At 35.3% G+C, this 12,528-nt stretch overlaps 1 protein-coding gene across 1 annotated transcript in view; it reads right to left on the reverse strand.

Annotated features, from left to right (window-relative positions):
* stxbp4 (syntaxin binding protein 4) overlaps positions 1–12,528 on the reverse strand; it is a 35,884-nt gene that overhangs the window by 7,367 nt on the left and 15,989 nt on the right. Inside the window, exons 18-21 of the mRNA XM_081392287.1 lie at positions 8,735–8,911; positions 8,053–8,169; positions 6,643–6,692; positions 3,495–3,649 (exon numbers count right to left, since the gene is read on the reverse strand). Of these exons, the coding sequence (XP_081248413.1) occupies positions 3,495–3,649; positions 6,643–6,692; positions 8,053–8,169; positions 8,735–8,911 (499 nt within the window). The remainder of the gene's footprint in view (positions 1–3,494; positions 3,650–6,642; positions 6,693–8,052; positions 8,170–8,734; positions 8,912–12,528) is intronic.

Consider the following 12,528-nt stretch of genomic DNA (forward strand, 5'->3'; position numbering starts at 1 on the left):
GGTGACCCTCCATGTGCAACTCAAAGCCTGCCTCGTCCTCCCCCCGTAGGGCAGCATTCAAACAAAACGTGAGCATCACTCGCTGAGAGGTCACATGCTGCCAGGTGTGTGGAACACGTTTTCAGTCCCCTAAGCAATCACTTTAGATCTTTCTTCCCTCCCTCAGCTGATCCTTTGAACCCAGGAGTCTTCTATCTTCCCTTAATCCATCCATCTGTCCATCTCTCTCCGTTTTTTGTGCATCATTTGGTACCTTGGAAATTTAAGTTACCAAAAAATAATAGAAACAAACAGTTGTTAAATCGTCCCATTTGTCAAATCATATTTTATAGACAGACTTTAAAATCAAAATTGACAATTCTTATTATTTTATGAAATATTGCAGTATTTGTTATAAATGATGTATCCGTGCACATCATTATTATTATTTTATAATTTATGTGCCCACGGATTTTTAATGAAAATAAGCTACATCTCATTACTTCTCTGATGATTTTTATTTTACAAGGGAAAAAAGTTTCACTCACAATAGGGAACAAAAGACTATCAAATCTTCCGTTTCATGCTGATTTTAAAGGGATAGTTCACAGGAAAATATAGGAAAATTCAGTCATCATTTATTCAACCTTGTGTCATTCCAAATCTGGATGACTTTCTTTTGTGGAACACAAAAGAAGATATTCTGAAATTGTCTCTCTCTCTCTCTCTCTTTTTTTTTTTTTGTTAATACAATGAAAGTCAGTGGGATCCAGTGTTGTTTTGGACCCCATTTACTTTCATTGTGTGAAAAAAAAAATCATTCTTCAAAATATTTTCCTTTGAGTTCCACAAACGAAATCAAGTCATGGAACAAGATGTTTCTTGACAAAGTGACATCGCCAACTACTGGCCGGGCACACACAATACAGCCTTTTTAGTAATTTTCGCAGATCCGTTTGAACGGGGATCGTTTTGACAACGTTGTCGTCTGTTTTTTATGGAAGCTTGTTTCCACCACTGAATAAAACATTTTAAAAGATAATTGTGACTTTTTATTTCACAATTGCGAGTTTACATCTCGCAATTCTGACTTTATTTCTCAGAATTGCGAGATATAAAGTCAGAATTGCGAGATATAAAGTCGCAATTGCATCTTATAAAGTCAGAATTCTGACTTATTTTCTCGCAATTGCGACTTTATATCATGCAATTCTGACTTTATATCTGGCAATTGTGACTTTATATCACGCAATTCTGACTTTATATCTCAGAATTCTGACTTTATAGCACGCAATTCTGACTTTATAACACATAATTGCGAGTTTATATCTCGCAATTCTGACATCTTTTCTCAGAATTGTGAGATATAAAGTCCAATTCTAAGGGGGAAAAAAAGACGGACTTTTTTTTTTTAACCTTAGTATAGTTTATATCTCACAATTCTGACTTTATAACACGCAATTGCGACTTTATATCATGCAATTCTGACTTTATATCTCCTAATTGCGTGATATAAAGTCAGAATTCTGAGATATAAAGTCAGAATTCTGAGATATAAAGTCAGAATTGCGTGATATAAAGTCGCAATTGCGAGAAAAAAAGTCAGAATTCTGACTTTATAACACGCAATTGTGACTTTATTTCACGCAATTCTGACTTTATATCTCGCAATTCTGACTTTAAAACACGCAATTGCGACTTTATTTCACGTAATTCTGACTTTATATCTCGCAATTCTGAGAAATAAAGTCAGAATTGCGAGATGTAAGCTCGCAATTGTGAGATAAAAAGTCGCAATTATCTTTTTTTTTTGTGGCGAAAACAAGCTTCCATAGTTTTCCCATAGTTTCCATGTACTACATCATCGTTGTCGTGTAAACACCCTAAAATTCAGACTGATGGTTGACCAATGAATTTTTTTATTTATTTTTTTATTACATTTGGAGCTTTCAATCCTGAAGGGACTCTCAGGTGTATAATTTAATCAACTTCACTATTCAAATTCACAAAAAAATTCCCTGCAGATAATGTTCATTCAAAAGCGATTTGACAAAAAGAGAAAATGGATGAAAAACAAGGCCATCACTGAATAACCTCATTGTTTAGACCATGTATTCAGTGAATGAGGAGGCCAGAGATGCTGTTTTGTCTGAGTTGCAGCGAGTCCGTGAACTGCCTGTTTCCTTTAACATGCAAGAAAATCATGCCGCTCCGTAAGCAGGAATACAATCAACATGCTTTCTTGAGATACAAAGAACAGGATACTTCAGTTAATATTACTATCCGACTATATTATTATTATTAAATCTCACTATATAAGGTCTCTTTTTAATACCTGACATTCTACTTCATGACTCAGTTTTATGAGGCTGAATTGGACGCCCAGTGTTAATTAGGAAAAAACCTTTAGAAAGAAAAGGCAGCTTCTTATTGTTGTTGTTGTTTTCAGGAACTGCGCTTTGGATGGACTGCTATCAGTAATGTTTTGACAAGCTGGATCAATTTAACTAGGCCAACAAGATCGTATTCTTTCTTTTAGTAAACGCTGTCAGTCAAATCAAGATGACATGAACAATCATTGTTGTGTATAAAAAAGCATTCCACTTAAAAAAATGTAAAAAATGCATTTTAGTTTACATGTTACCCCACCAATGACACATTTCTAAAAGTGTATATCTTTGTGTAGCTTTGAAATTATATACTATTGCGACAGAAAACAAAGACGATTGCTTTCCAGCAGCTTCGTATCCAGGCAACGTTTTCAGCAGTGAGGTAAACCAGATCTACAAGGTTTGTATTAGCAGCAAACATACTTTGTATTGTTTTCTTATGGGATTGACCTATTTTTTCACGATATACATCTAAATGGCTTAGATTTCACGATTAAGATATGGTTATATATATCAACAAACAAGCAGATAATTAAATGTACTTAAATGTAGATCACTAGGCTGTCTGCTGTGAAAGGAGAAATATGTTCCATAACAAATGTTTACTAGGTTCAATAAATGTGAACAATAAGCAGTATCTTGGTCATAATGACATCAATGGTTTAATAAACTCATAATGAGTTTATTAACTCATAATGACATCAATGGTTTAATAAACTCATAATGAGATGGAATTATGGAAAGACTGCCAATGTTTTGACCTCTACAGGTCATTAGATGCATTTGCGCAAGGTCAAACATTGCTTTGAAGGAAAGCTACATATTTTCCTGAGAATTGCAAAGCTGAATGGGATCAGGGGTTCATGCAATCGCTAAATAAGCAGACTGAGTGTGGCTCTTAGGGTAAACCAAAGTCAAAAAGTCATTTTAAAAATGAGATCATAACCCAAAGCTGGTGCCAGAGTCTGTTTCTTATTGTAATAGAGTTTTGTTAACAGATAATATTATGCATCCACCTTTTAATAAGGAACGATAACATCTCATCCAGCACAGTTCAGCTCAAATTGCTGGTGCTGTAAGATACATTTTTTACATGACAGGTAGATGTTAAAGCAGAAAACATACCTGCATACTTATAGTCCAGCTCTAGAAGGCTTCTGACAGCATGAGTTAGTTCTTTAGCTTCCACAGCAAGAGCAGATGCAGTCCAGGGTGGTTTCTTCCCACCTCGAGATGCCAAGGTCTGAGACTGTGTGGCCAACTTCGGATCGCTGGGAGAACTGAGAGACAAAGACCACAATGCTTTATTAAAGATGCTGTAAGCGATTTCAGACATTTGAACTTGCTAGCAAGAACCTTAACCTAAATTCCGCTAAATCTTTTGGTAGATAACACTTTATTTTGATGGTCCCCTTTAGACATGCTGTTGACTATAAGTAACATTGCACCTACATGTCAATTAACTCTCATTAGAGTATTAATAGACTGTGCTTAATATCTGCAAGCACTTTATTTTGATGGTCCTCCAACATTCTCCTGACTATAAGTAACTTTGCAAGTACATGTCAACTTAATCTACTTACCCTCACAGTTTACTAATTCTCATCTAATACTCTAATGAGAGTTAGTTGACATGTAGGTGCAATGTTATCAACAGAATGTATAAAGGGGACCATCGAAATAAAGTGTAGCTTAAAATATAAATGCTTTTTTTATTTTATTTTATGGTGTACTGTTCTCATGAAAAACAACTCTCTCAGGTTCAAAACTGTGTCAGTCTTGTTTGATTTTCAGCTGACTTGTTATAAAAGCAGTAGAAAAGTTCACTCCCTTCGACCTGAAATGAACACAGCATGCTGGGCAGACTGGCATAAAAGAAGAGCCCAGCGTGACTCTAATAATGGGTGGATTTTTGGGGAAGGGGATTGAGACCCACTGACATGGATGGACCAGAGTTATGAAAACATATTATGAAACTACCACACTTTCAGGTCAAAACTGCAGTGAATTGGACTACTAGACTGATTGAATTATTGCATGTGTTTGAAACATATTTAAGATTTGCTGCACAGTCTGATACAGCAAACATAAACATAGCAACTGATTGGAATATATTACAAGATACAGAAAATTATTAATTATAATATTAGTGTGTGTTTAATTAATGTAGAATGCCATTTTCAGAGCAATATGCTATATTTTGTTAGAAATATTGTAATGTATCGGCTGTTTGTTAATGTAGCCCAGTAATCCTGATTTTCTAAGACAGAATTATTTTTATTTTATTTTATTTAATCTACCATTCAAATTTTTGGGGTCGTAAAGATTTTTTCAAATGTTGTTGAGTAGGCCGAGAAGTTTCCCATGCTCACCAAGGCTGCATTTATAAAATCAAAATGAAAGAAATAACCATATTATTGTGAAACTGTTTTCTATTTTAATGTATTTAAAAAAGTTATGTATTCCTGTGATGGCAAAGCTGAATTTTCAGCAGCTATTACCCCAGTCTTCAGTGTCTCATGATCCTTCATCATTCTAATATGTAACCCTGGATCACAAAACCAGTCACATGTCGCATGGGTATATTTGTGGCAATAGCCAAAAATATATTGTATTGGTCAAAATTATCGATTTTTCTTTTATGCCAAAAATCATTAGGATATTAAGTAAAGATCATGTTCCATGAAGATATTTTGTAAATTTCCTACCAGAAAACTTTCTTTGAGTGAATGCAGCACAATCGCGAACATAAATGGACAACTTTAAAGGCAATTTTGGCAATACCTCATATTCCAGATTTTCAAATAGTTGTATCTCGGCCAAATATTGTCCTATGCTAACAAACCATACATCAATGTAAAGCTTATATATTCTGCTTTCAGATGATGTATAAATCTCAATTTCAGAAAATTGACCCATGTGACTGGTTTTGTGGTCCAGGGTCACATATGCAGATTTGGTGCTCAAGAAACATTTCCAATTATTATTCTAAATGTTGAAAATGTTTTGTTCTGCTTTATATTTTTGTAGGAACCAGAATATATTTTTTCATGCTGTATACATGTAGTTTTCATGATAAAGTTAAAGGGATGATTCGGAGCAATTTCAACCTAGGGTCCTTTGCACCATGACCTCGAGCCACGTGTCACGTGTTAGTGCTTGTTTGGACTTTAAGTTTGTGTTTTGATTGGTTCATGTTTTCCTTTGTTCTTTTCCCGCCACTCCTTCGTTTCTGTGGTTACTGTCATTTACTTCAGCTGTATCACCTGTATTCCGTTAATCAGTGTCATCTGTGTTTGTATTTAAGTTCTGTTTGTTCAGTCAGTCTTTGTCCGATCTCCGTTATATTTAGTGTATGTTGCTACCTGTTCTGTCCTGTATTTAATTACATGAAACCTTCGTTCTTGGAAATATATCCTCGTCTCCATCTGCCTTCCTGCAACCACCCGTGACAGTTCCCTTCTGGGCATTATTAGTGGGGTAATTTACGAGATACAACCTTGGATCCATTAGCGCCTGCACTAAGCCATTCGGCTGATGTCTCTAAATAAGCTCTAACTTTAATAATGTTCGACCAGGAGAAAAAAAAGCTTCTGGGGTGGGATGGGGTGTTTGGCTCGAGGTCATGGTGCAAAGGACCCTTGTTTGAAATTACTCCGAACAATCTCTTTAAGATATACCTCTAGTTTTAATAATTTAAACAGGCTTTTGAGGTTATCGCGCTATAAGTTCAACTGATGGTCATTTAACATCATGCACCCTCTCTCAAAAAGAAAAACCATATACACAATCTGGGCTGCAAATTGCTGACAGCCTTCATTTTGATTTATGAGGACATGTGTAATATTTTCTAGCCCTAATAGACGAAGGCACAGCAGCCTCTTCGGTCGGTGGGGATGATCATTAGGGGGAAAAGGGCAGAAAATGCAGGGGGCCATGTTGATTGGACCAAATCAACATCACTGCCACAGGAAGGTGTTGTACTGACCTCTAGTCATTAACTACCCCTGTCTGTCTGTGCCACCAAAGTCTCTCTTATAATAGAAAAGAAGGCAGAAGACTCCACAAGTTACCATTTACACACTCGTGAATACACTGCCTCCTAGAATATCAAAGGCAAACTTTAATGACTGTGTAAAGGTCCCAAAAGGAAAAGTGTCTTTGTTATTAAATCATTCTTTTCTACACACCTGTTGCTAGCGAAGTGTATTGCTGTCATCATTAGGTCTGCCCTAACAAAAGACTAACGTGAGTACAAGAATAATGATCTTACCTATAGCCTCTTGGACCGCTTTGGTTTTCAGACAGGAAGCCTTGGACAGCCTGTGGGGTTTTAAAATGCAGGTGATTATATTAGTCCATAGTTGAATGATTTAATGATGCATAAAGATTTAACACTGCAATTTTTATTTTTAATAATAATAAAAATAATAAACATACTTTTATATGATTATAATATTAGTTTATAATATTATTACTACTAGCACAAAGTTAAATATTTTTAATTATTAATAATAATAATAGTAATAATTGTCACAATGTGTGTTTAGTTTCGATTTCATGGACTTTTAGTTTATTTCACTTCAGTCATGTTTCACTTTCTATAGTTCTATTTCCCATCACTAATCCATTACCATGATAGTATTCATTACTATCACACCTTTTTGTATTCGGTTCATTATTAACCATGTATTTAACCAGTTCCTCTTGAGATCTCATTGATTATCCTGTATTGTTCGTGTGTCGGATTATCCTGTTTACTTTGGTGAATAAACTGAACTTTGATTATAATCTTTGTCTTCCTTGGACCTAACACGTTACAATAATAATAATTATTATTGTTATTAAACAGTACTTTACAGGTGACATACAGTAAATACTGTAGGTATACAAGCACATTCACATAATTGCATATCTGATGCATGGTGTCCAGTGTACAGTAAAAAGAAGTTACAACTTAATGGCTTTATGGTGCCATTAACCATAAAGAGTGCAATGCTACATTCAAACCATAATTACATATTACCGTCTTTAAATGTCATTATGTTTGTTTTATGACAACATAAATTCAGTGTGGTTGACTCAGTGTGCTTATGCATTATGTACTTCTGGAATATATACTATTATATTCTTACACAGTGGACAGATGTAAAGCAAAAAAATGTTAATTAAAAAAAAGTTCTGTGATATTTTTATTTCTGTGTTCTGTGACAAACGTATGATTTATGCAGTCCAACAGAGTGCTATGGGAATCTGGAACTGCACACTGATGTTTTTTCCATAGGCGCCTAATAAAAGGGTTACTGCAGATTCTCTGCTAACAATATGAATTATTAGTTCAAAAAATGCCTGTGTTGTTAGTAAGAATAGTTGAAATGAAGTAGATGCACTATGCCTGTGTGACTAGATTCGCCCACTTCATATATGCCTGTGTTGATGGTTGTCATCAGAAGAGCATTCCAGACACTCATTTTTGGCTAAGCTTTTCTGGTTTAATGAGAAAACTAAATTTGGACAAGAGTGAGGCTGCTCTTTGACAAATCAACATATGAAGTGCAAATATAATTTATTGAACATCCTGAGCCATCCAACATGAGCAATTTGTATAGTAAAACCTTAACATAAGAGGATGTGAATTCATTGTGCAGTTGGTTAAACTTAATTGAAAATGAATATACATCACCTCCACAAACTGCAGAAGTTTACCCGTAGAGGTTTCAAAATCCTTCTTTACAGTCTCACTCTTTCGTAGCTGGCATTCAAGTATATAAATCCTTTTTTTCAGATCTTGTAGATCATCCTGTGTGAATATTAGAGTTGTCACATTTAACAGCAAAATGTACTTTTTTCTATACATTAAAATGGCATGGATTCAGAAACTGTCTAATATTAATTTGCAATTAAAACGGCAGATGTGTCACTGGACATGGTAAACTGCCTTGTCAGTCCAGTGTTTTATACAGTACTTATATTTTAGCTTAACTCCTGAAGGAGGGTGTGCTAAAATAGGAACAACACAGAGTGCAATTACAATTTTTCCGCAAAGCAATTGCAACAAAAACGATATCCTACATAATCATTCATGTTATGAATAAAATAAAAGCATAAATGCTGTGATCAAATATAAGTTTATCCTGGCGACATGCAAGGTTGCTAGCCAGATATTTCAAAAATAGCCTCATCAGCCCACGTCACCCTGCAAGATCATGTTAAAGCCTTCGCAGCACATCAGCCCTGTTACTGAATAATACAAATCAAACAGTGACCTACTTTTTGTAGTACACGAGCGAGGAAAAACACGGAGTGGGACTGTGCAGGGGATGTGGATTGTGAATGAGAAGTGTAAAACTCTCAAAGTGGAATACCTTGCCCTGGCCGGGTTGCTCAGATTTCTGAGACTTCATTTCAGCTATCTCAGCCTCCAGGAGGTGGATGACCTCCTCGTAGTCCATCTCCATTCCTCGGGCCTGTTTCTGAGCTGCATCTGCCAGATGGATCCGGGTCCGCAGGGATCGGCTCTCCTCCATAGCAGATTTTGCTTCCTGCAACAGTGGGGTTTGCTGAGAATGCACGTACAGTAGGACGCTACATTGCTCAGGGGCTCTTCCCCCTAACATTGCAAACTCATTGCACTTGAAGAGAAATGCCTGTACAGTCTCATCCCCCCTCCTTCCCCCATCACTCCCCACAGCATGACAAAGCACAGCAACTTAAACATTTGGATTTGTTTAAAAAGGCTTAAAAACAAGACATGTGCAAACAAGTTTCTGTAGGTACTGGAAGACTAGAACCAGTAAAACAAGCTGTTACATAATACAGGTATCGAAAAGTGTTTTGGCATTAATGAAATCCACAACAACATCGGATACTTGTCAGCACGGCATCAGTCAATAGTCATCAGACAAAGGAAAGGTCAGCTGCGGGATATGATAGCACTCTTAATGAACAGGTGACAAGAAAAAATGTGCAAATCACATGTTGAAGATCTACAGATGAGCGCAGTGTGTGGTGGTTCACAATTATGCGTGACTGTCATATTGCAGACCTATTAGAATAAGACTCAAAAACACATTTTACTCATTATGAGCACTATTAACTTATTTCAAACACCAAGATTAACTTATGAAAAGGGTACAGATAATTGCTAACTGAAAGAAGAACTTGACTTATTAAACAGACATGATGGATCTTACATTGACTCTTTTCTAGCAGAGTGGCATATAATTAGCACTTATGTCCATTTAACGTCCATGCATTATGGAGAATATCTTAAGTTTATTATTATAAGGATTGTGCATTGGTTACAATTAATGTAATTTTCAAAGAATGTGGAAATCGTGAAAAACAGAGGAGGTGGCTGGGGGGGGGGAAATAATAAGAATTCAATGAACTTCGGAAGCTAGTGTTAAGCCTTATAGTCTCAAGAGGAAGTGGTTGCATTAGTGCAAAATTATATTATTCACATACTGTATATATTTAGTCGGTTTGTAATGCTTTTGAAAGAAGTCTCTTATTCTCATCAAGGCTGCATTTATTTGATCAAAAATAGAGTAAAAACTCCAATACTTAAAATGTGATTTATTCCTGTGATGGCAAGCTGTATTTTCAGCATATGATCAATCATTGCAGTCAGGTGATCATTCAAAAATCATACTCAAGAAACATTTCTTATTATTATCAATGTTGAAAACAGTTGTGCTGCTTTGAAAGTTCAAAATAAAAGTGAATAGAAAGTGCACAGAACATTCAAAAGAACAGTTTTTATCTGACAGCTTTTGTATCTGTGTGTTTGTGTGTTTATACATATTTCTCGTTTTATCAATGCATTTTATTACATTTTTACGGAGGCGTATTGCATTCACTTGAGGAAAAAAAATCGACTCTGTTTTTCTGAATTAACGAGTTAATTATCTCAGAATTACAAGATAATTTTTCATGAATTTTTTTTTTGCTATGTTTTTCTGAATTAACGAGTTAATTATCTCAGAATTACGAGATAATTTTTCATGAATAAAATTTTTTTGCTCTGTTTTTCTGAATTAATGACTTAATTATCTCAGAATTCTGAGATAATTTTTTCTTGAAATAAAAATATTTGCTCTGTTTTTCTGAATTAATGACTTAATTATCTCAGAATTATGAGATCATTTTTCATAAAAAAATATTTTGTTCTGTTTTTCTGAATTAACGACTTAATTATCTCAGAATTATGAGATAATTTTTCATTTTAAAAAAATTTGCTCTGTTTTTCTGAATTAATGACTTAATTATCTCAGAATTCTGAGATAATTAAGTCGTTAATTCAGAAAAACAGAAAAAAAATTTTATGAAAAATGATCTCATAATTCTGAGATAATTAAGTCGTTAATTCAGAAAAACAGAGCAAATATTTTTATTTCAAGAAAAAATTATCTCAGAATTCTGAGATAATTAAGTCATTAATTCAGAAAAACAGAGCAAAAACTTTTTATTCATGAAAAATTATCTCGTAATTCTGAGATAATTAACTCATTAATTCAGAAAAACAGAGTAGATTTTTTTCCTCAAGTGAATGCAACACGCTTTACATTTTTTACATTTTTACATTTTACATTTTTGCTTAAATCAAGAATAAAACCATTTGTGTAGTAAAATTACGATTTTATTTAATATATATTGAACAAAAGTGTTAATAATGTACGCAATTTTTGATTCAAAAGCAATTTTTTTATTTTTTTATTAAAATGAGAAAACAAAACAAAATATAGGGTGCTTCTCGATGCGCTTCCTAGCTTCCAAGGTCGTGAATCAGCCCTTTTTATAATCATCTATTGCGTGTCATTATGTGTAGTGAGTTGGCTCACGTGATTTATGTTTTGCGCTTCAGACCTTCCCTGGTTTTCATGGTGCATTGTGGGACTTTTAATGGAGCGAATATGTCAGTGCACTGATAGGATTTTGCAATTGAGACCCTTAAAATGGCTGACTCCCTGATCATAGTTTTTTTTTGTAGTGCAGGGCTCTTCAAAGACCAAAACAAACTCTCTATCGTATCTGTAACCCCAGAGCACAATGCAAAGATAAGATTTAAATGGAGAGTTCTCATCTTAAGGGTCACATGGACCAGTCACAAGTTACACCTCACACCGGTCACTGCTGCCCCCGCACACGTTTTACTGTAATGTAGCCGGGTGTGCACTGCGTGGATGGTGATGTTGCCAGCACATTTCTTGCAAGAGAGGAGGCTTAAAAGCCCACAGCTTCAATGCTGAAAAGCCTATCAGCCTACCTGTTGCTCTAATGGCAGATATAGAAGGTAAAGTGTGGGTGGAGGTGAAGAGAGCAGAAAGGATTCAGCACTACAGAACGAAGTTTCACAGAAACATGCAGGGCTTTAAAAAGCTTTGGTTTCACACCACGGGGAACGTACTACATCTATTAGCGCTCCAACATGATGAACTGGATACGAACTGAGCCCTCTGTAGTGCTCCAAGAGGGTGCAGCTGCGACTCCGCAGACTGGAGCAAAGCACTCTGGGAAGGGGAGACAGAAGTTGCATTGACCCTGACGCCAATTGAAACGCCACAGGGCCTCGAACAGCTGACCAAACATTCAGTGCGTCTCTTTGATAAAGACTTAACTGCATTTTCCTCTTTATTTAGATCATCTCTTAAGGTCAATCGCAAGTGAAATTGCGGTTGAATGGCTTTGCGAGAGAAACGACACCGCCAGCAGCCGGGTCGACACGAGGGCATTAATAGTTTAACAAACACCATATACCATACGTATAAACTAGTTTTTACATTTTCTATGAAAATGTGAGGAGTGCCTCCTGCCCAAAACTTGCCAACACAATGTGAAGGTGTTCTAGGTGTTTTTAACAATGTGTTTTGTAATGTGGTTGCTTAAAGGTACAATATGTAAGATTTTTGTAATAAAATATTCAAAAACCACTTTCAGTGTGATATATTTCATTTGTTGCTCATTTTATTGTGCACTACGATTCAAAAGTTGGGGGTCAGTAAGATTTTTTTTTTTTTTAGTTTTACGTTTCTTATACACACCAAGGCTCTATGATTAAAAATACAGTAAAAACGTGATATCATTACAATTTTCAAATAATTATTTTAATACATTTTAAAATGTAATTTATTTTTTAGCAGCCATTTCTCCAGTCTTC

This window comes from Scardinius erythrophthalmus, assembly GCF_964197995.2.
Source record: "Scardinius erythrophthalmus genome assembly, chromosome: 18".
NCBI lineage: Eukaryota > Metazoa > Chordata > Actinopteri > Cypriniformes > Leuciscidae > Scardinius > Scardinius erythrophthalmus.